Below are 23,913 nucleotides of genomic sequence, written 5' to 3'. Positions count from 1 at the left end.
GCAAGCGAAAGCGCAATGCAGGACATGGTACTCCACCTCAGGCTCAACATACCGTCTTGACTCGACCTCAGCTTGCCGACGACCTCACAAGTACGCATGAACGTCTTTCACGCCTGGCTGGCAAAGAGCATCAATCATTCAAGGCCCTGGGCGCTCTGTTCGAGGAGTATCGTTCCACCTGGTATGATGCTTCGATGATGGACTGGCTTGCGAAGGAGTCTGCGACGAACTTCTTTCGACACGAGCACCAGGCCGAGAGGTGGGCTGAAGGCGAGTGATATTCTCGCTTCTTGAGCAAACCAATGCTGACCTACAGTGTCTCGCAGCTTTGACAGCGACCCTGCAGAAGAAAGGGCTTCCAGTTTCAACTGTTCCATCTGATGTTCTGGAAGATCTAGCTGCCTCTCGCCCAGAATCAGTCCCTCGCGCCTGGCTAATCATGTTCTACAGTATCGCGTTCGGCATAGAATGCTCGCGCGACGAAGCTGATGAGACAACGAAAGCTGAGCTTCGCAGCAACATCTGGCTGGCCTTCAACGACATTCGAGTCAGCATCGTCGCGGATATCACAAATATGCAGGCCCTTCTCATTCTGGCAACACAGATTACGGAATTTATGACACCTTCGCTTTGTTGGAGCTTGGTGACGAATGCGTGCACAATGCTTCAAGCCCTAGGCGTGACACATCGGCACATCGACACCCCTCTCAGAGAGCAGCGTAGCATCATATTCTGGCGCCTGAACATCTTTGATAAGGCTATGGCGCTCACGATGGCAAGGCCGCCAGTATTTCATCATGATACTGTCGGCAAGATTGCTATGCCTACCCTCGAGCAGCTCTTGCCCTCAGATACGACTGGGCGGCCATCCCTCTTCCAAGCACACTTCATGCATCAAATCATGCTGTTGTCTCGAGTTATGGGCGACATATGGCACTGTGTCTATGGAATGGAGGCATCAGACAGCGAAGCTATTACCACTGCGAGAGATAAGTTGGAGTCGTGGAACTCAAATGCCGTACAGGTAACGTGCACTGGAAGTGACCACTTGTCTACAGATACTGAAGAAAATCCAGATTTTGGAAGCTACCGCGATTGCAGAAAAACCGTTCCTCGCCCCAAATGGCATTCGAGCTATCGAGCACGGCCTGGAAACTTTGCGTTTCCATTACAGGTTCCTGTTAATTTTACTCTGCCGTTGTCACAAATCACGTCGAGGCCAATGTACCAAAGTGTCTCAAGACATGCTCCTATCACTCGAAAAGCTGATCTCGAACACAAACGAGCAGTACGGCGCGCTCATCTGGCAACTCTTACACTATCCATTCTTCGTCTTCATGGCTTTGTTTGGGGAAATTCTCGTCACTGGCAAGACTCAACTTCAGACGAATCAGAAATCTTTGGAATGTATGGAACATCTGCCGGCATTTCTCAATCCGCTTCGACGTCGCACACCACTTGCGGCGAAGATGGAGAGCATTGCAACTCGCGTTCTCGAGCAGGCTAGGGTGTGGTTGGATGGTCATGGCGATGCAGCTGCTCAACCTTCTTCTGGCGACGAAGCGAGAAATCAAACTTCGACGGCACCGGTAGAAACGACGACGAGTCCTTTGATGGCGCTTTTGACGCCTGCGGCTACGACAGATGCCTCCTCTGCATACGATCTTGGCAGTATCGACATGCAGACCGATAACCTCTACTCGTGGGACGATGACTTCTTGTTCAACGGTGCGACCGACTGGTTCAAATTCGATGAAGCAGTAGTGTGATAGGTATGCGCTACGGAAAGTTGTAGGACGTCTACAGCTTGGTCGGATGGGCTGCGATGGATCTTTACGCAGCTCACACGCCCATGTCTATTGCGATACTCTAGGAAGGCAAACACTGTACTGTTGTGGTATTCAAAAGTCTATGCTATACATGTACGACCTACTAGCTGAGAACATGCATGTGGCTTCTAGGTAGCAAACTGCGCTGGTAAATCGACAGTGGTATGCAAAGCAAAGTCTAGATTAGCGCTATCCGACGATCTAATTCTTTCTATAGAGATACATTCTGCTACAATAGTGATACAGCGTACCGAGGATCCCGAGACTTCCTGGGTCTACTATATGGCGCGGACTTTTTGAATATTCGGAAATCAACGTCCGGCATCTACTCGTACGTTTTGGCCGCCGAACTTTTTCCGCCAATCTCGGGCATTTCAAGCGGCGCATATAACACTGAAGCCGTCCGTTCAACACTAATGACTGCTAGTCGAGATCTTACGGAATGTCGTTACCCTGCTGCTTGTGCTTACAGCATCTCACCATGGGAAGTGTTCGACCGGGCCGCAAACGTGGAAGGGTGCCGCGCTGAATTTCTAAGATCAGCCACGATGATGTCGGCCGCGCTGCCACAGGATAAAAGGCGCAAGCCTAACTACGCAAACGAGCTTGCAGTGGCCATTGAAATTGTGGCATAGTGAACGATCACAATGTTGTCCACATCACTCATTCTTACCAGTGCAGCAGCCTTAGCGGCGGCGGCGGCGGCGGCGGCATCACCATCAGCATACTCTGCCTTGGTCGAACCAGATACAAGATCGCTCGACGCTATATACCAAGCAGCTCGCAAAGAGAATGGCACTCTCCAAGTATTCTGGGGTGGAGACGCTGGTAGCCAGGGCGACGATCTTCGAACCGCCTGGGCTGCTCAATACCCCGATGTCAAGCTCAATCTGACGGTCGACTTGTCGAAGTATCACGACAATCGAATCGATCGCGCATACCAAGAGGGCATTCATGTGGCTGATGTGGCCGTCCTTCAGACACTGCAAGATTTTCCGAGATGGAAGCAAGAAGGCAAGCTGCTGAATTACAAGCCCGCCACCTTCGACGACATCCTACAGGACCAGAAGGACCTTGATGGGGCGTGGTACGCTTGCTTGGTCCGTAGATGCGTGCGCATACACCCAAACAAGGTTGTGTACTGACCGGATTCCAGGTGTATAATTTTGGGTCAATTTTGTACGACAGTACCAAGCTCAATGCTTCTCAAGTCCCGTCATCCTTCGGCGACTTTGCGAAGCCAGAGTGGAAGGGGAAATTGATTCTGACCTACCCCAATGACGACGATGCCGTCGCATCCCTGTTCGCGCTCATTGTCGGTCGCTATGGCTATCAGTGGCTCTATGATCTGGCCAACAACGATATCCAATGGGTTCGTGGCACCGGCACTCCAGGATTCCAGTTGATCGACTCACACAACACCACGTCCAAGAGAGTCCTATCCTTTACAAGTTACGCCAATGCCGACTTCTTGGCGACAAAGCTCCCAGAAGCTCCCGAGCAATACGTATCCTGGGCTCAGACAACCGGCATAATCAAGGACACACCAATGCCCGAGTCCGCGAAGCTTTTCGTTTCGTGGCTCACGAGCAACGAGCGACAAAATGCCACGGCGGCTTCTGGTTCCAGCTCTGTCCTGACGACTCTCAATGAGCGATATGGTGTTTCTCCATACACGAGCAATGCCACCCAGATCAATGACTTCCGTGTCTTTGAACAGGATCGTGCGAATGTGGAGTGGTGGAAGAATCTGTTTGAAGAGGTCTTGGGAACTCCCCAGGGCAAGAGTCCTACGGTGGTGTACCCCAACCCATCGTCGTGAGCGCGAATGACATGATGTGGTATGTTGCAGGAAAGCAGGAGCATTCCTCCAGGCATTTTGTAATAGGATTCAGTGCAAGCTCACTATCTGGAGTCACGTCAGCCTGCCTTGTGTCAAATTTTGTTCATACATCCACAGTAGAATACTTTATGGAATCATGGGTGACCTGTCTCGGCTGCGACTTCCTCTCTTGGCTGAACTCAAAACTGTTCGGTGCTTGCTTGCAGCTTGCTTCCATGGCTCCCCAACATGTGAATTATCGGACTTCGCAGCGCGCGGGGAGCGTACGTGCACTCCTCTAATATGCAGTGAAAGCCAAGATCCAGGCAAGTCTAGAGAGCTTTCTTCTTTCTCATCAAGTATGTCCTAGCAGCGCCCGCCTCGTCTTGAGAATATGACGACCATGCGAGCAGAACGTGCTCCATCGACTATCATTTCGCAGCTGGTCATTGATGCGCAGAAAGATCCACTGTTACCCAGGCCAAATCCCACTAAAGCATTTTGGCAGTGGCCTCCGTCTCCAATATCAAAAACTCAGTCTGCTCGGCTACCATCAAAAACGACATATGCCATCATAGGTTCTGGTGTGACTGGATGTAGCGTTGCCACGCATCTACTGCACAGTCTCTCTGCCGATTCTCGGGATGGCATCACGATTCTGGAAGCTCGGACTCTGACTAGTGGAGCGACAGGCAGAAATGGTGGCCATCTTCTGTCGCCACTTCCAGAGGAGTTCCTCCACGTCGAGAAGGTCCTTGGACGTGAGGAGACGGCGAAAATATCTCGGTTTGCTATCAGGACCTTGGAGTCCATGTACGCTTTGGCCGATGAAGATGAGGCTCTGAGCAAAGCGGCGGAGGCTAGGAGAGTGACCACCATTACTGGTTATTATGATAAGGACACCTTTGAAACGGCAAAGGAAAGCCAGAAGAGATATGAAGAGAGCTTGCCCGAGTTCCGAGGTGACCATCGTGTCTATACGGCAGAAGAGGGATTGAAGGTAGGCGTCCAGCACACTGAAGTAGGTCCACTTGCTAACTGCGACTGCAGGAGTTCAATATGAAAGACACGGTAGGGGTAATTACCAATAGTGCCGGCGCATTCTGGCCTTACCGTTTGGTCACCGGCCTTTACTCTCGGATGCTCACGCAGTACCAAGATCGTTTTTCGATCGAAACAGAGACGCCAGTCACTGAAATTGATTACGCGCCAGCAGAAGATGCAGCATACCCCTACACTGTCACCACTGCTCGCGGAGTAATTCGTGCTTCCAAAGTGATTCATTGCACGAATGGCTGGGCTGGTCACCTTCTTCCCAATTTACGAGGGAAGATCTTTCCGGTCCGCGGTACGATGTCGACGCAGGCTGCTGGACCAGAATTTCCTCGCGAGGGCGAAAAGAAGTCGTGGTCTACGGTAGGAAGGCCGAGCTACGATGCGTCTGATGAGACGTTCTCCTACGGGCTCTATTACATCACGCAAAACGAGAAGACTGGCGACATCTTCATTGGTGGTGAGAGACAGAAGGCCTTGGAGCTGCTCACCGCCGACGACACAACCATTAGTAGCGTGTCAAAGGACACACTTGTCAACATTCTGCCCAAAATATTCGCGAAAGGATGGCCTTCCGGTCAGCAGCCAGAGATCAAGTCCATCTGGTCTGGTGTACTGGGATTTACAGCTGATCACTTGCCATGGGTCGGCCGTGTTCCAAAGTCTGTATCCACGAGGCACGGTGACGGCGAATACATCGCAGCAGGTTTCAATGGATATGGAATGCCGTTGTGCTGGGGCAGCGGAGAAGCTGTTGCCAAGATGATCCTAGGCGAGGATGACGAGGTACGAGAGTGGTTGCCGATCAGCTTTGAGATGACCTCGAAGAGACTGAACAGTCCTTGCTCGACCGCAGAAGCTGGCATTTTGAATCTCTTCGGGCAAGAACCGGACTGATCGGTCGCCGGGACTGCATATCGCACGCTCTTTGGGTGGTTGGCCTGGCCTAGAAGAGAAGAGATACAAGTCGTCGGTTGTGTATCCTGTCGCGGATGAATCGATTCTTTCTCCTAGATCCAGTTGAAGTAGTGCAGCCGAGCGATGCATTTGCGAGGATTCGCCGTCATTGCTGTTTCCGGTACGTGGCCACTGCTCCGCGAGCGAGTTGTCTCACAATACTGCCTGGAAATGCCGACATTTTCGCTGCGGATGTAACGCCGCGGACATTTTTATGATCATGAAGAAGAAGGTTGGTGAGAAAATAGAAGCGGTGTCGTCGAGACCAGATCTGGACTCAGGGCAGTGCTTGAACTCTGTTCAGCACAGGCCGACTCGGAAAGCGGAAAGCGGAAAGCGGAAAGCGGAAAGCGGAAAGCGGAAAGCGGAAAGCGGCTGATCCTTATCACGCACAGCGCAGTGGATTACTTACGTAATACTGCATTGCCGGCGGTTGAATTGGCTTCGTTAATTGCCTATGTTCTGCTCTATTCTATAGTCTAAAATACAATGAAAATTCTTTAAGCTAAGAAGTTACGCACTTGTTACATAACTAAGCTAACGCGTTATATACCCCCTTAGCTTACACAAAAGAGGTTGCCTTCTATTTTAGGCAAGGTATTTAATGCTTCTTTATATGTAAACAAAAGAAAATTAATCTTTTTAACTCCTTATATAGTACTTTATTAAACTACTAAAAAAATAGTTCGAATCTATACTATATATAAGAGAGTCTTATTTTATACCCTAATTACCCTAGAAGGATATCGTTACATAATCCGGACTACGTATATACCTTTATATACGGTCCCTGTTACTAGGAACTGTTGTCTTCCTACGTAGTCTAAGTATAGACCGATACTATTAAGCCTTATATAAGAACTCGTATCGTTAGTAAAGTTAGTTTAGCTAAACTAAGCCCGTTATATTATTACTATCGGTTATTATATTAATCGCATAGGTAGCGTCTATTTAATTAGATAAAGGATTAGGTAAGATATATATTAGTTAAACAGATTTAATAAATTAGGATAGGTAACTTAACTAAGGACGCTACCCTTAGCTAAGACTACTGCACTATTATTACTAGCACTAATACAATCGCCGTAGACTTGTTATTAGTTAGTAGAAGTAACGTTCGAAGTAATAATATAGGCGACAATAACGTATTAGGAAGTAAGGTTAAATCCTTTGTCCTAATTAGTCGTCGCTATCGTATTAGACACTTTTGTTAGCGCTAATCGATAAAGGTATGCTTAATCGACTTAGTTACAATTAATAGGGGAGGCGCCTACTACCTACTATATAGAGTTATCTTTGTATTACTAAAGAGGAAGAGGTTGTTAAAGGAAGAGTTGCTTCCTTATATACCCCTACAACTATATATCTTAGTTAGTTATTAGGTTAGGTAGTCTAGTTAGTCTTAGCTGTTTAATAAACCTCTTCTAGTTCTAAGGGCTATAGAGCTTAGTTATTCTATCGGCTAGTATGTCCTATATAGCTAGGTATTCGCATTAAATCCTTCTAGCCTTATGTTCTTGCCTTAGCTAGCACTAGTGAATATCTATATAGCGGAGCTTCGTATCTAGTTTGCTAGCATTAGCTTTAATAATACGGATAGTCTATATATTGTTATAGTATAGCATAGGAATGCTGTCTAAGGTAAGGCTAATATTGTTAAAGAAACGCTTCTACTAGATCAATTCTAAGCCTATATATAAGGCAGCTAGCAGTTTAGCTTTAGTCGTAGATTTAGTAATAGTTAACTATCGTACTGCCTTCCAATTAACTAGTCTATTAAATAGGCTAAATATCTATCCCTCTAACGACTGTCTCGTGCCTTTATAGTTACTACAGGATGCGTTAGAAGCTCCGTAGAATTTATAAAGCTATTAGCTTGAATAAGCGGTAATTGTTAGTCCGTTTGCGTTATACTCTAAGCATAGGTCCTTCGTGTTTAGCAGGTACCTAATGCACTAGTCTACTGCTGCTATATCTTCTGTCCGCGGGTTCTATAGAGCCTTAGACAATAAGGATACTGCCTTAGCTATGTCCGGCCTAGTTTGCACTACTACAAAGTTAAGTGACCCTATACGGCTTTAGTAGGCTAGGATTGCTAATAGATTAATTCGAGCAGAGTTATCTTTACTAGAAGTTAGTTTCTTATATAGCTCGTATCTAGTTAGTAGAGGTGCTTTAGCTCTTCGACTAGCTATTACGACACTGTATCTTTAAGCTATCTTCTCGGTATATGCCTTCTAAGATAGCTATAGTTTCCTGTTCTGCCTATCGCGTATAATTTCAATGCTAAGGAACTATAAGAGCTTTCCTAGGTTACTTATTTTATATTCCTTTATTAACTTCTGCTTAAGGTCTATTGCCTTTTGCATATGCTAGCGGTAATACAACAGTATAATGTCGTCTATATAGAAGAAGATAAATACCTGTTTGTCTAGGTCGGTATATAGGTAGTCTACATTATCTACTAGTTGTATACTAAGTTTGTTTTCTAGTATTGTAGTAAAGTGGTTATACTATAGCCGAGGTAACTCCTATAGACTATAGAGTACTTAGATTAGTTTTAATATCTTACCCTTCTACTTAAATCTATTAGGCGGCCTAAGGTATAGCGTATATAGGAATATAGCATTAAGGAAGGCATTAACTGCATCCATTTGCTTAGCTTCTAGGTCAAACTTAGCTACGATAGCTATAAGGGCTCTAAAAACTCGTATAGCTAGTATTAAGGCATAGGTGTCTAAGTGTATGTTCTTCTAAAGGTCCCCTCTTACACACACTCTTGCTTTAAACTTAATTAGTCGACTATTAGCATTACCCTTGTATTTAAATACCTAGGTAAGAGGTAGGAGGTTAGGTTTATCTAGTATGTTTAGATCTACCTACTCGAATATACGTGTCTCTAATGCCTTATTAAATTCCACTCTTGTAGTATATATCTAATACTCTTTAAATTTGCTCTTTAGTACCTATCGCTAGTTACGTAGCTCCTTTAGCAAGTCTGAGATCTTTAGTGTAAGACTTAGATTATGCTCGTCTCGTAGAAGTGGTAGCGGATCTAGATCTAGTAAGTTAGGTAGGTTAGACTTATTAGATCGAGTAGGCTATATAAAGCGTGCTTTATATTCGGCGGCTATATAAAGGTTGCTAAATAGAAGGAGGTTTCTCGCTTGTTCTCGGTTATAGTAGATCGTAGCTACTCGTTATCGCTTGTTTGGATTATTAATACGGTAGTACGGACCGCCTAAATTTAGTAAGTAACGATAAGATATATTAGTAGCTTTAATTGGTATTAGCAATTTAGCTAGCTTAGTACGTAGCAAGTTGAAGTCTATATTATCTGTATAACCTAGTGCGTCTATATTGTTAGTAGGGGCTTTATAGCTAGTATCGTTCTTAGGTTAAGGCTGCTAATTAATAGTTAGTTCTACTAATCTATCTAGTATATTATTACGCGGCTCTATTGCTTCGCGTAGATTAATTAGAAAGTCCTATTTCTATATAGGTACCTATATAAGCTATAGCTTAGCTAGTGCTAGTAGTTCTTCTTAAGGTAGTAGTAGCTCTAGTCTAATAGGGTTACCTATTAGCCTATTAACTATTATAAGTCGACTAGGCCCTATTAGTGTATCTACCCCCTTAGCTCTAAACCTAACAAGGTCTAGAGGTGTATTATAGGCTTCTCGAAGCTCGTTAAACTAATGCTCCGAGGCGGGTGCTTGTGCCTCTTCGAGATTACTATATTCTTCTACAAGCTCTTAGTTAGTTATAACAACGCCTAGGTCGTTATTATAGCTATTATAGAACTTAGTCTTATTAAATGTAACGTCTCTAGTACGTAGCACTATTATTCGTAAGGGTACCTATATCCGATAGATAGAGTGTCCCTCGTATCTATATAGGTATCTAATATAGGTCCGTAAGGCTACTTTTATAGTATTCGGTAGTATAGCCTTCCTTTTGCTATTACTATTAGTTGTCTCTATGCCGTAGATTACTAGATATACCCTTACTCTAAACTAGTAGATATAGGCTATATTTGGCTTATAGCTAGTGCTAATCTTATATAGTGTTCGCATTAGTAGGTTAGCTGTCTGTAACCTTAGTAATCTATTAGCGAGGAAGGTAGCTATATATAAGAACCTAAGCAAGTGAAGTCTCCTGTTATGCCTTAGCAAGCCTATATAACAATTATGTAATGTTATTACGTGCACTACGGTGCTGTCTCGCTAGCGTAAAGCCTGCTTAGCGCATACGCGGAAAAGCTTAGTCGCTTATACGGATATACTCGGTTGCCGGCTCGGCATAGGTACTATCCGTACGTAGCCTAGTTAATAGTAAACGCTCTGCCCTGTTCTAAGAAAGGTACGGTTTAGTTCTACTTTCTACTACGGCGATTAGTAGAGGGTATTCTATACGTTGCTATATACCTATTTTCTTATAGTTCTAAACCGTCTACCCTTCGTAGCGGCCTATAGAACCCCGAAAGATAAACGTAAGCGGTCTAAATGCGCCGAGCGCGGGAAACGCGTAGAATAATGCCCTAGGAGTACCGACAGCATTAGAAAACGACGCAGCGATACAATAAGACGAAGCCGAATATTAGGCGCGCTAAGAAGCGACCCGCCTACGGCTCGAACGATTTCTAGCTAAGCAAGAAGTGCTTAGGCTAGAAGTATAGGCTTAAGAAGCTAAGCGAGAGAATGCGCGCCTTTGTACCCTTAGGGACGTAGGCGATATGCTAGCTCCGAGTAGCGGCACTACCGGCGAGGGTCCTACGAGGACCCTACCCTCGGACAAGGACGAGGACGAGGAAGAATTAGCTAACGAGTCGATTTAGAGGCCTAAATCTTAGAGAGCTAAATCTGTCTCGTATCGACTACCTCTTTCCGGAAGTGCGCTAAGCGTAGCTACTATACCTAGTATAAGCTATATAGTCGCTAGTCTTACGGCTATTAAGCCTCGCCTAAAGGAACCTAAGCCCTTTAAAGGCGATACGATTAAGGAGTCGAGGCGATTCCTTCGGGAACTTTCTATTACCTTTACGCTATCCGGAGCTACTTATTATACGGACGAAAGCAAGGTGCTTTATAGTATTATATACCTCGTAGGCGATGCGTAGGAGCGATAGTATAACGAAAACAGCCTTAAGGACCTATAGAATTATACCTACTAGGACTTTAAAACCTTCTATCGGGACTACGTCGGGGACCCTATAAACCGTATACTAGACGTAACCCTCGAGTATAAGGCAGCTCGTTAGCGTAAGGGACAGTTAGTCTAAAGCTTTGCCCTTAAGCTCGTAGTACTCGAAGATTAACTTAGCGACTATAGCGAGGAGTATAGGATCCGCTATCTCCTCGTTAAACTCTAGCTAGCGATTCGTAGCGCGATTATTAAATACTATGCGGTACTAACGACGCGTTACAAACTCGTAGAGCTTACGACGCGCATCGAGACCCCTAACAAGCCGTCTAGCAAACGTAAGGATCGTAACTACGATAAAACCGGAGGTAGTAAAGGTAAGAAGCGTCGATCTAATAGTTAGGCCCGTAAGTAGTAGTTAAATCGCGACTATAGCGTAGGCGGAAAGTATACGAAGGGCAATAACTCGTAAGGCAGGTATAATATTAGCAAGGTCGAATATTATAGCTATCGCTAGAAAGGCTATTATAAGAACGCGTACCCGAACCGCTATCTCTAGAAAGACGACAACCCTACGGTACGTAAGGTAGCCGCTAACGCTAAAGAGAAGAAGAACGACTCGAAGGCTAAGGGAAAAGATAAGGTACCTCCTAAGAGCTAGAGGTAGGTATAGAATCTCAACTAAGTAGCTTAGTAGTAGTAGTACCTACGGGACGCGTACGTAGAGCAATCGTTACGTAAGAAGGGGAAGTATCCGTCGAATGCTTATTAGATAATACTACTAATATTAATATAGTATCTTAAGAATTCGTTCTACGATACTAGCCTTAGCGGATTGTTAACGCCGTACTACCTAGTACCGACAGTTTCTAGGGCGACCGAGGATACTACTACGGAGCGTATTATCTATACTTACGGATCGCCGACTCTATAGGCTAAGAACGTATTACTACCGGAGTGTTCTACGCTTTCGAGATACCCCTCCCTAATATTATTCTTAGTAGGCCTTAGAGGCGCGACTAAAAGGTAATCGTCGATAGCTCGACGGATGCCTAGACTTATAGGATCGAAGCCGTAGCGCGTTCGATACGCGTACGGGAACTATAGGAATTCTAGAAGGATATGTGTAACGCCCTATACGTATATACGATTAGCGTTCGCTAGCTCTACGATATCGCTAAGGGTTCCTCCTTACTAGAAGAATTTAAAGACTTCGAAGACGTCTTTACTATAATGCCCGAAGCGCGACGTAAGCTCCCCGAAGACGTAGAGTATACGATCGACCTAATCCCCGGAACGAAGCCGCTATATAAACCTCTCTACTATTCTTTAGGAAGAGAGCTTAGCGACCTTCGTAATTACCTAAGCTTAGCCTTAGACAACGATTAGATCTAGCTTAGTATAAGCGAGGCAGATACGCCGATCCTATTCGTACTAAAGAAGGATAGTAGTCTAAGACTCTACGTCGATTATAGGGGGCTAAACGAGATTACTATTAAAAATCGTTACCCCCTACCTCTTATTAGCGAAACGCTTAATAGGCTTAAGGATGCCGAATAGTATACGTCCTTAGACCTTTAGGATATATATTACCGCATCTGTATTAAGCGAGGCGACGAGTAGAAGACTACGTTCCGTACGCGGTACGGGTACTTTAAGTATAAGGTAATGCCTTTTAGACTTACTAATGCTCCTACTACGTTTTAAGGATACATTAATAGGGCGTTAGCTAGCCTAGTTAATATTTGCTATATCGTCTATCTTAACGATGTTCTTATTTATAGCAAAACGCGAGAGGACTACGTATAAGACGTACGCGCTATCCTTGCGCGGCTTAGAAAGTTTGCGCTATACGTAAATAGGAAGAAATGTTCCTTCTAGAAGAAAGAAGTCGAATTCCTAGGGTTTATCGTTAGTACCGAAGGCATATCGATAGATTAGCGTAGGGTAAACGCTATTACCGAATAGCCTCGCCTATTAACGCTAAAGGAGGTTCAATCCTTCCTTAGATTCTATAACTTCTATCGGAGGTTTATCCCTAATTACTCCCGGATCGTTATACTACTAACTGCCCTATCGAAAGGAGCTGTAAATAGCCGAAAGCTAGGGCAGGTCCCGTAGGGCGAAAGCGAGGAGCAAGCGTTCTACTAGCTAAAGGCTGCCTTTAGCTCGGCCTCGATATTGCGATACTATAATCCTACGAAGCCCCTATATATCGAAACCGATACCTCTACGTTCGCCTTAGTAGGGATTATATTATAACAAAGTAAAGATAGGAATTAGTACCCTATTGCTTTCTAGTTATAGAAAATAGTCCTAGCCGAGACAAATTATAAGACCTATAACTAGGAGCTCCTAGCGGTTATCGAGTCCTTTAAGTATTAGCGCCCGTATCTCGATAGCGCCTAGTATACGACCCGCGTAGTTGTCGACTATGCTAATCTTAAGGGCTTTATAAAGATAAAGCAGCTCGTCGGAAGGTAGGTAAGATAGGCGACCTTCCTTATACCTTTCGACTTTACTATTAAATATCGGGCTAGTAAACGAAATCTAGCCGATGCGCCTTTACGACGTAGCGACTATAAGAGCGAGTCGTAGGCGGCGAACAACCTTCTTCCTATATTATAGTCGAAACTAGCTCTATAGTTAAATCTGCCCGAGGATATTAAGCTAATTGTAAAACGTATCTCTATTATATATATAGGGATGCGAGACGCTAGTACAGCGCTAGCGGAACGCAAGAGTTTTATTAGCAGTCCCGTAAGAGTAGCGGCTACTATCGTTAGGAATAACGGGCCCTACTACGAGATACCTAATATAATCCTTAGTTTCGTATATACTCTATAATAGCTAGAGTAAGCGAGAGAAGGAGGCTTATACGAGACAAGCTTACCGTCGGGTAGCTTAGCCTCGTTAAGTAGTCCTAACCTCCCGCCTAGCTATTCTCGTCGTAGTAACCTTATTTACTACGGCGATGCGCTATATATCCCTAAGGACTACGCCTTACGTACGCAACTAATACGTATATACTACGACGACCCTTTAGCTAGACACTTTAGTATAGCTAAGACTATAGACCTAACACGCCGAAAGTACTTCTAGCTAAAGATAGCCGAAGACATTACGGCCTATATCCGCACCTATAGAATTTGTTAATAGTCGAAGGCGAAGCGCTATCGCCTATATAGCGAGCTCGCTACGCTACCTATACTAACCCGACTATAGTAAGAATTAACGATAGACTTTATTACTAATCTCCCGCCGAGCAAGCTCGGTGCCTACGTATATACTACGATCCTCGTAATAGTCGACCGCTATACGAAGATAAGCCTCTTTATCCTAACGACGAAGAAGTATATAGTAGTAGAACTCGCGGATATCCTTTAAAGGGAGGTAATTAGGCGTTTTAGAGTGCTATTAGGCATTATTAGCGATCGTAGATCGCTATTTACTAGCTAGTTTTAGAGCGACTTCTGCTTCGAAGCGTATATAAAGCGCAGGCTTAGTATAGCCTTCTATTCTTAGACCGACGGGCAAACCGAACGCGCGAATTAGACTCTCGAGTAATACCTTCGATACTATTACTCTAAGAATTAGGATAATTAGGCTAAAATGTTGCCTTAGGCGGAGTTCGCCTATAATAATAGCGTTTATCCTGCGTTGCGTATAAGCCCCTTTAAGATGCTCTACGGCTTTAACTCTAATTTAATGCCGAGCGTAAATAAGCTACTAGCTCGGGACGAGCTAACTAAGGGAAGGGCACTAGTAGCTATCGACGCTACGGAGCGACTACGATAAGTATATAAAACGCTTACAGAACGCTAGCAGAAAGCAGTAGAATACTAGGCTAAGTAATACAATATATACTATACTACTAAAACATATAGTATAGGCGACCTAGTCTTACTATCGATAAAGAATATTAGCTTAGATGTCCTAAAGAAGAAACTTAGCCCGAAGTATATAGGGCCTTTCCGTATTATTAACGCAGTTAGAGCGTAGGCGTACCGCCTAGTACTACCGTTAAGTACGAAGATCTATAATGTTTTCTATGTTTCCCTCTTCGAGCCTTAGTATAGGCGCGATAGCGAGGAGTATAAGGTAAGCATACCCGTCGCTAAAGGCGATAAGTAGCAGATAGAAACAATCGTAGTAAAGAAGATAAAGAAGCGGAAGGCGTACTACCTTATTAAATAGCGAGGGTAGCCTAAAGAATATAATACTTAGGAGCTAGCTATTTATATTAAAGATTCTATAGCGTTAGACGAGTTCGAAGCTTAAGCGAAGCGTAAGCGTAGGTAGTAATTAAAACAAAAGAAAATGAAACTTAAAAAAAAAATAGTAGACACGTACTTGTTTCGCTACTAAAAAAGGCCTATTAGCCTAGTATATATAAAGAAGGCGCCGCGTAGGCGCGGCGACGGCGAGCCGTCTACTCTACTTATCCTTAGACTCCTCCTCGTCCTCCTCGGCCTCGATACCTATAGCAGCATCGATAGTAGCGACGGCGTTAGCGCCGACGCGCTAAGCGAGGTTCTAGTGCAGTTAGTATACGAAGCGCAAGTAAAACGAGGCTATAGGAAAAAACTATACCTAACGACCGATCTCTACTAAGCCGGCTAAGTTAGTGCCGATATTCTCGAGGGCACTAAGCAGGTTAATATCTGTAAGGGACCCGCTAGCGGCCCCCTTACGGGCTAGGGCTTTGCCGCCTAGGGTTACCTTATTCTTATTAATATAGAAGGCGTCGAGCGTAGATAGGATAACTAATAAGGAGGTTAGTATGCAAAGCGTAAGCGGAGCGTATAAGAAACCTACGTACGACGACAGCGTCTAGGTTAGTCTAGAGTGCCTCTAAGGCCTCGTTAGACTCCTCGACGGAGTCGTAGCCGTCTAGATCGTAAAGGTCGCGCGTAGCGCGTACGGCGCGGATACGGGCTAGTAGCGACACTAGCGCGCGTACCGTAATAGGAGTATAGGTATAATAGCTACCGCGGTAGCGATCGTAGTTACGCTTAGTAGTAGGGTCTATATTACCGCCTATATAAACCTTAGTTAGGTCTACTAAAGCGAGTTAGTTGCGAAGCGTAAGCGCGTAGTAAGTAGCGAGAACATATACTATTAGCCGTTATATGCTTAAAGCAATAGATATAGCCCTTTAGGACTTTTAGGGGGCGCTAGGTAGGCGTAGTAGATATCGAGGGTAGAGCGCCTACAGCGCGCTTGCCCGAGGCACGCGAAGGAGTAGCTATACTAGTAATGTTTTTTTTAATAGATGTTTAAGAAAGAAAAAATCTTTAAGTAATACTAGGGGGGCGCGAGAGGGGAGTAGGTAGGGCGCAGGCGGGTAGTATTCGGAGCGCTTAGAAAAAGAAGAAGTTTTTAAGCGGGCTTCGAATGCTTTAAATACTCGCCTCGCTTTCGGATAGCTTACGTTCTCGCGTAGCTACCGCGTTCTTAGAAATTTAGGCAACCTCTAGTTAGTACTAGAAGCAGCCGCGCTTTAAATCTATAAACAAACAAGCAACTACGAGGCAAATTATAACGCGCCTAGCAACTATAGCCTAGCGATAGGTACGTATAAGACGCGCAAGTGCAGCGCAGAGTATAAGAAATAGTATAACTTACTATATTGCCCTATAGCTAGGATAGCTATACCGGGGGAAGGAGATAATTATAAGAACCTAAGCAAGTAAAGTCTCCTATTATACCTTAGCAAGCCTATATAACAATTATATAATGTTATTACGTATACTGCGGTGCTGTCTCGCTAGCGTAAAGCCTGCTTAGCGTATATACGGAAAAGCTCGGTCGCTCGTACGGACATACTCGGTTACCGGCTCGGCATAGGTACTATCCGTACGTAGCCTAGTTAATAGTAAACGCTCTGCCCTGTTCTAAGAAAGGCACGGTTTAGTTCTACTTTCTACTACGGCGATTAGTAGAGGGTGTTCTATACGTTGCTATATACCTATTTTCTTATACTATATAAACTGCTTCTAGCTATAGGTTGTAAGGGAACCTAGTATATATTATTAAGGCTCGAGCTACCTTAATAATTGTACGGCCTACTCGCTTAGCTAGGTCCTATTCTAATATATATAGGGCTGTTAGCCTCTACGTAGTATAGTTATTGCGTAAATACGATCGAAACCGAAGGCCTAAGATGCCTCCTTTATTATCCGATAACAAATAGATAATATCTCGCCTAATGCTGCGTACGAAGGTAGCTATTTAGTTCTAGCATTGTAGGAGAGTTGATTCCTAGCGATTACTAATTGTCTATGTAAAGTAAAGTCTAGTATTTAGGTCGTATGCGTAAAAGATGTACTAGTCGCTATTGTAGGCCGTATCTAGTTGCATTAAGTCGGCTATAATGTGTCTATATAGAGTCAAAATCGACACATTATAGTACCTTAGTCTCCTAGAGATAAGTCTCTTGCCTTTTACTTATATATATATAGGATAAAGTAGTGTTCTTAGTACCTTATTATTATATATATAATCTCTTATTATTCTATTAACTCTATCTATAAGCTCTTGCGCTCTCTTAGAGCCGAGATGTCTAAACACCTTATATATTTGTTTAAGGGTAAGCTTCCTTAGCGGTAGTAGGCGTACGGAGCGACGAGCTGTTACGTAGGCCGATAGTATAGTTGTCGACTGTGCTAGTTAGAAGGGGTATAGATGTAGCTTGCCTTTATCCTCTATTAGCTATTCGAGCGGGGGTTTACTATCTACTTTATAGGTAATATCGAAATAGGGTATGTAGTTATTAGGTCTAATAAGAGGGACTAGTAGTTTCCCTTATAGGTTGTAGAGAACATTATTAAGCTTATTATGCTTAAACCTACGGTAATAGAAGATTGCCCCTCTAACAATATTAGTATAGAAATTAGGGACATAGAGGCACTCTTTTAGCTTAATAGTTAGGGGTTTACCTACTACTAACTTAATAGTAAAGGATGCCCTTCTAATAGCGATAACTTTATTATATCTAGTTCCTATTGCAATAGTAGCTCGCGGAGGAATAAACATTGCCTAAAAGTTGAAGCGACTAGGATAGTTAACGATATTGCAGTTAGATCTACTATTATATATTAGGCTAATAAAGGGGTTCCATTTCTTGTCTCTTATAGCTATTAATAGATAGGTAGTAGTTAGTGCTAGGGTAACTAATGCAAAGGCTAATAGGTCTAGAGTGTCTAGCTTAAAGAAGTAGGCTAGTAAGACTTTGTCTAATCTATTGCCTATTCTAGTATCGTCTCTACTATCTTTAGCTAAAAGTCTATAGTGTTGCTAGGCAATCTTAATAGCTAGTAGGTCCTTAAAGAACTTAGCCTATCTTAAGTAGAAGCCCTTATTCTTACGCAGATAGGCCTTAAAGTACTTTAGCTTTCCTTTCTACTTTTTGTCCTTATCCTTCTCTTTAACTTGTTTACGAAGTCGGTAGTTTACTATAGTACACTTACCGCGGTTTTTATATGCCTTCTTCTTACCTACTCTAGTAAGTTTAGCATATGTCTTTAGTATACGGTTGCTACTATTACTACGGCTCTTATTCTTATTAGGCTTATCGTTGTTATTGTTATCCGTAGCTTATAGAGCGGCATTAGTACTAGCTTTACCTGTTTCTTCGTAGATAATACTAAAAGATGAACCCTTCTTTATAGAAGTACCTAGCATATTACGGGCATATTCTCGTACTATACTAATTAGTTAATAGAAGTTGTTAACTAATAGCCCTACCTAGTATATTATATAGAGGCCTTTTCTATAGGTCTTATCTATATTTGTAACTGTAGTTTATAGGTAGGTTACTAAGTTGTCAAATTCCGGGTATTGTATACGTTTTATCGTCTTATAAAGGTTAAGCTATTCCTCGTACTAGTGCTTAGGGTCCTTTACCTACTTAGAATTAATAAGGCGGTAAAGCTCCTTACTAAGGGCAGTCCTTTGCTACTAAGTGTTAGGTGCTAGCTTGTTCTTCAATCGAGTTAGAACAAGCCGTATAGTTAGTACTATATTGTCTATATTAGGATTAGTAATCTCTAAGTAATAGCGAATGTCTATAGTTATAGCTAGATATTTAATTGTCTTATTACGAGCTGTCCTAAAGCGCTTAAACTCCGCCTTCCTTATATTAAAGTGTTCCTTAGTAAGCTTTGCCCTAGCCTAATATAGGAGGTTGCTTATAAGTTGTTCTATATCGAACTCTAGAAGAAGGGGTTATACTAGTTTAGTAGGTTTAGTCGAATATAGGTTAGTAAGGACCTAGGTCTTATATCTAGTTAGGTACGTCTTAGTTTGCTTAAACTATCGATCCTAGTCGTTAGGTCTACGAAGGATAATAAGCTTACTACTACCGAGGCGACTAGCTAATAAGAGGGCTATTAAGGATATACTAACGTTGCTTTAAAGCAGTTATAGTTTATAGTACCGTTAAGACTATCGATTCGATTGTTACAGGTCTCGTAGAATAGAAAAAATTCTTTCCTACTATAGAAGTCTCTAATACCGCGGATTAAATCCGGGCTTGTAACTATTATATATAGCGTAGTAGATTACTTATATAATACTGTATTGCCGGCGGTTGAATTAGCTTCGTTGATTGCCTATGTTCTGCTCTATTCTATAGTCTAAAATACAATGAAAATTCTTTAAGCCAAGAAGTCACGTGCTTGTTATGTGACTGAGCTGACGCGTCACAATCCTGCACCCCGACCCCGACCTCCCTGCCCCGCCACGTCTCTCCAAGTTGAACTCCAACCTTTCGCTTTCGCTATCACGCACAGCGCAGTGGATTACTTACGTAATACTGCCTTGCCGGCGGTTCAATTGGCTTCGTTGATTGCCTATGTTCTGCTCTATTCTATGGTCTAAAATACAGTGTAAAAATTCTTCAAGCTAAGAAGTTATGTGACAGTCATGTGACTGAGCTGATGCGTCACACGCTATCCTACCACCACAACAATTCTCGCAATGCCAGCCTCTGCATGATGCCTTCTTCGTTGCAATCAGATCTCGCGTTGGCTGGGCGCTTCACAAATAATGTGGCGAACACGAAATCGCCAATGCTGGTAACTACTGGGCTGTGCATACGCGCCAAGCGCATGTCGAGGTGAGCTATTTTCGTATCGTATACACTCTCACGTAACGGTGACGCTGGTTGAGATCGCTGCCAGGAACAACAGCTTGGCAGGGCACCAAGCGGCGAATGCGAGGCATTGCGAGCCAGAATACGAGTGGCTCAAGCCCTTATTAAAGCCAGGTTGCCAGGCCAGCCTGGGCTCATACATATGTAATTCGCCGGCATGCGGCATACGAGTTATGTGATACCTTGACCCCTACCCTAGTCTGCTATCTCGCTTTCAATCGGTCGAGGTACACCCACCTTGACCCTGGCGGCATTGCAATATAAGAAGACTGTACTCTCCTTGCTTGTCGCCTCGTCATTGCAAACACATATCCACAGCACGACAGGACCTTCGATCGGAAAAGAGACAGCCTTCGACTTTCGTTGTACAACATAATCACTACACCACCCACACCACCGTCAACATGCGTTACTCAATCGTTGCCCTGGCTGTCGCCTCTACCAGCGTCTATGCCCAGACCACCTGCTCTCCCATTCCAGGCACAATCGTTCAGCCATCCGGTGCTCCTCAGATCACAGCATGTGCGAACTCACTGAAACTCGGCGACCCATGCGGATCAGACCAGCAGTGCCCAGCCGGCGTCGAATGCTTTGGCTCTACTGCAGGAACCATCCGTACTTGCGGTAGCTTCAACGCCGTCTGCACCAACGACAGCCAATGTGCCACCAACACCTGCAACAACGGTCTCTGCAATGGCCTCAAGCCATCTCCATCCTCATCCTCAAGCTCCGCAGCCCCAACATCGACCTCCACCACATGCGCCGCACCAGGCGCCTACGACGCACAAGGCCGATACAGCTGCAATCCCGCACATTCCTATCCTGCAGGGCAAACCTGTACATTCATCAACGGCTGCCCACTCCTCGTCAACGCAACCGCATCTTCTTCTTCGACTTCCGCCCCAACCTCATCACCGACTTCGACATGCCCTGCGGCCGGCAGCTCAGATAGCCAGGGCCGATACAGCTGCAATCCCGCACATGCTTATCCTACAGGCCAAAAATGTCAGTTGGTGGACGGATGCTACTTCCTCGCCTCCGCCACCAGCACCAGCACCAGCACCAGCACCAGCAGCACGACTATGGCCCCAAGCTACGGCGGCGGAAACACCACTGCTACAGCTGGTTCAACCGGCTCTGCCGGCTCTCCCGCTGCCCCAAAATCCTCCGTCACTCCATACACCGGCGGCGCTTCTGTCACTGGCGCATTGAGCGGCGTGGCTGCCATTGCTGTGGGCATCGTTGCATTCGTCATGTAAACTTTAGAGCAGCGATTGAGCGAATTTTAGAAAGAAAAAAAAACAAAATGTCTTGCGGGCACAGGAATGGGGGAAAAAAATGGGTGGGTGGCGGCGTGTATGAATTACCCAAAAAGATTCGAGCGATATATGTATGCATTAGCGATATTTATTCTTAATAATGATAATGAGAAAGGATGAAAAAATCTTTGGACAACATCAATTGTGCTGCTGATCAATCCTGCCTCTCTCTAACGACGACTTCACGAGTTCCCAGGGCTTTGTAGGCACGTACAGTCGTAGAAATGACGCTCTTGCAGCAACAGCGCCGGGCATTTAAGGATCTTAAAAGTATGATTTGTGGTATCAAAGCGAGCATGATTCTAATCTCGCTCTGACTCTTCATGAGCTCACCACGTGCTGAATCTGAATCTATCAGCTCACTATTTGGCCTCCTTCAGAAGCGCCTGCAATGCTGGAAACGGCGTCTGTGGGTACGCCTTTGCGCTCTTCTTCCTGCTTCCGCCCAAGCTTTCTCTCCTCATCCCAAGCCTATGCGCATTACCTCCGACCCCAGTAGCCGAAACCTCCTAGACTTTGGCGCTGAGATCGATGTCTTCGACTCGATAATGATCTGCGACTATACGGTAGAGATAGCTGGGCGCATGTCCGCCGAGATTGGTGATGTAAAGATCGACCAGATCGGCATCGACATGGTCGTAGATGGGGTTGACGACATCAACCTTGTCCATGAATTCGCCGTCTTGGTAACTGACGACTTTTCCCGGGTCACCTGCATATTGTCAGCAATCGATCTAGAAGCGCTTGTTGGGCGGCACTGGCTTTAGTCGCCAGCCCTAGTCCAGCGCCTCCAAAGCTGAATCTGAAGCTGAAATTGGCAGGGCATTCGACTTACCGTGTTCAATGAGCTCATCTGTGTTGAATGGGTAGACGGGACTCAGTTTATAGACGCCGCTCAGTACAACGACTGGAACATGATGTACTTTAGCCGCTTGCGCGATAGTGCTTGCTCCGGCCGCCGCGATCAGCGAACCATTGGCGAGGACAGTGTGAGGTGCAAGAATGACTTTGTTGATGCGAGCCATCAGGGCGAACACGGCAGAGTCGGGGATCACGATGACTTTGATACCCATGGCCGTGAGTGCTTTCCACCGCTCTTCTTCTTCGTCTTCTCCTTGCTTGACGCCACCGTTGACGATGGTAGCATGCGTATCGGCATGGTCATTGGGATATGCTTCGGCGCAGACAACGGTGAACTTGCGTTTCCGTGCTGCTGTGATGAGAAATCGCTGCACTGTCTGGCTTGAAGTATGCGTAAGGATGATCTCGTTTGAATGGATGTGATGCAGAGCTGATTCTGCGATCTGTTCGTCCACGATTTCGAGCTCCTCCAGGAGTTCCGAAATGCCGTTCAAGACTTCTGCCTTGACATCGATCTTCTCGTTGGCATCCTTCTTCTGGCCTTTGATTGAAGGCGAGTCTTTAACAGGTGGCGTACCCAACGGAGAGACTCCTGTCGGTTGCTGAAAAATGCCAAATAAGGAGTTCAGATGTGGTGCTTGGCCAGCGTAAGAACTTGCCGCGCCAGGCATGGCAGGTCGCTGGTTCGTCAGAGTGGTGGGCAATGGCGCATCACTGCTACCTGTCTGTGTGTGCGCAGTCTGAGGTAGAGCTCCGGCATGATTCAGTGGGCTGAAAGATGAGATGTTTGTGGGAAGACGTGGTCTCGAAGAAGAATGCTCCTGGCCTTGAGCAGGACTCGGGAGGCTGTCGACGGAGCTACTCAAGTCGGGCTCATCGTCTTCTGCCACTTCACGAACAACGCCCAAGACTCGTCGGACAATATTGCCTTCCGAGGATCAGTGGGTGTCTCGAATTCCAAGTGCGCTCACATATAGAAGCTAGGGCCGAAGCAATATAGCGCCTCTGACCGACGGGATTGAAGCACTTACCAACTGCCATCTCGCGAGGCTGAGCGGCCACCAGCTTTCGCCCGACATCTCGGATTCTTCGCACCAAGGTCTGCGCATCTGGCCATCTTCGCTCTGCAACCACGCTTTGTAATAGGTTGGCCGTCGCAATGGCGCAAGGTCTCGAGTTTTTGATCTGGCGCCGCTTCAGGAGAGATACGAGGAGTTCAATTAGCGTTTCGACATCTTGCGTCTTGCGTGCTTTGAGAAATGTGCTCAGAGAGGGCGTCTGGACTCGGAGGGCGCCCGGCATTTTGGCTGTGGTGTTGATGCGATGTCGAGGTTTGGTTGTGTACGGACACAGAAGCAGTGTTACGGAACAAGGAAGTAACGGTCCAGGGGCTGGCTGACTAATGAGGCGACGGCCTACCTTTGTAATTAGCCTTCCTCCTCTATATAATCATTATCAATCTCAACTTTATAACAATTAGTAGCTTCGCTCGCACTAAACCCTCGTACTACTAGAAGTTATTTAAAACGCTACTAGGACGAGGTAACTAGATTAGACGGATCCGACTAAGAGTCTAACTACTTCCCCCTACTACTACGCAACCGTATATACGGGGCAACGCATATCTGTATAAACCCTATAGACGACGACCGCGCTTTCGCTATATACGTACGAACTAACCGGATTACTAATATAAAGGTTAGATCTTATCTAGAACGCTTTCTATAGAACTTTTAGGCGATAGAGACCTATCCCCCTAAGTAGCTCGACTTA

At 45.1% G+C, this 23,913-nt stretch overlaps 6 protein-coding genes across 6 annotated transcripts; 5 read left to right on the top strand and 1 right to left on the bottom strand.

The window, feature by feature from the left end:
• The first annotated feature begins 1,293 nt into the window (after window positions 1-1,293).
• MYCFIDRAFT_202979 (uncharacterized protein) lies at window positions 1,294-2,016 on the top strand. Its single transcript, XM_007926764.1, has one exon. The coding sequence runs from the start codon at window positions 1,338-1,340 to the stop codon at window positions 1,767-1,769; it is 432 nt and encodes a 143-aa protein (XP_007924955.1). The 5' UTR covers window positions 1,294-1,337; the 3' UTR covers window positions 1,770-2,016.
• Window positions 2,017-2,476: 460 nt separating this feature from the next.
• MYCFIDRAFT_134075 (uncharacterized protein) lies at window positions 2,477-3,651 on the top strand (the record flags this gene model as incomplete). Its single annotated transcript, XM_007926763.1, has 2 exons — window positions 2,477-2,929; window positions 2,986-3,651. 2 exons carry the CDS (start codon window positions 2,477-2,479, stop codon window positions 3,649-3,651), a joined length of 1,119 nt encoding a protein of 372 aa, XP_007924954.1.
• A 344-nt stretch (window positions 3,652-3,995) lies between these two features.
• Window positions 3,996-5,716, top strand: MYCFIDRAFT_152562 (uncharacterized protein). The gene is made up of 2 exons (XM_007926762.1): window positions 3,996-4,651; window positions 4,702-5,716. The coding sequence occupies exons 1-2, from the start codon at window positions 4,046-4,048 to the stop codon at window positions 5,599-5,601; spliced, it is 1,506 nt and encodes a 501-aa protein (XP_007924953.1). The 5' UTR covers window positions 3,996-4,045; the 3' UTR covers window positions 5,602-5,716.
• On the top strand, window positions 5,697-6,077 carry MYCFIDRAFT_173339 (uncharacterized protein; the record flags this gene model as incomplete). The annotated part of the gene is made up of 4 exons (XM_007926761.1): window positions 5,697-5,732; window positions 5,759-5,897; window positions 5,926-5,946; window positions 5,971-6,077. The coding sequence occupies 4 exons, from the start codon at window positions 5,697-5,699 to the stop codon at window positions 6,075-6,077; spliced, it is 303 nt and encodes a 100-aa protein (XP_007924952.1).
• Window positions 6,078-20,267: 14,190 nt separating this feature from the next.
• MYCFIDRAFT_210849 (uncharacterized protein) lies at window positions 20,268-21,419 on the top strand. The gene has a single exon (XM_007926760.1). The coding sequence runs from the start codon at window positions 20,365-20,367 to the stop codon at window positions 21,217-21,219; it is 855 nt and encodes a 284-aa protein (XP_007924951.1). The 5' UTR covers window positions 20,268-20,364; the 3' UTR covers window positions 21,220-21,419.
• A 369-nt stretch (window positions 21,420-21,788) lies between these two features.
• MYCFIDRAFT_187374 (uncharacterized protein) lies at window positions 21,789-23,442 on the bottom strand (the record flags this gene model as incomplete). The annotated part of the gene is made up of 3 exons (XM_007926759.1): window positions 21,789-21,991; window positions 22,115-23,068; window positions 23,172-23,442. The coding sequence occupies 3 exons, from the start codon at window positions 23,440-23,442 to the stop codon at window positions 21,789-21,791; spliced, it is 1,428 nt and encodes a 475-aa protein (XP_007924950.1).
• Window positions 23,443-23,913: the final 471 nt, after the last annotated feature.

This window comes from Pseudocercospora fijiensis (genome assembly GCF_000340215.1).
Source record: "Pseudocercospora fijiensis CIRAD86 unplaced genomic scaffold MYCFIscaffold_3, whole genome shotgun sequence".
In the NCBI taxonomy this organism is placed as follows: Eukaryota; Fungi; Ascomycota; class Dothideomycetes; order Mycosphaerellales; family Mycosphaerellaceae; genus Pseudocercospora; species Pseudocercospora fijiensis.
This window is presented reverse-complemented; position numbering and strand designations above follow the sequence as displayed.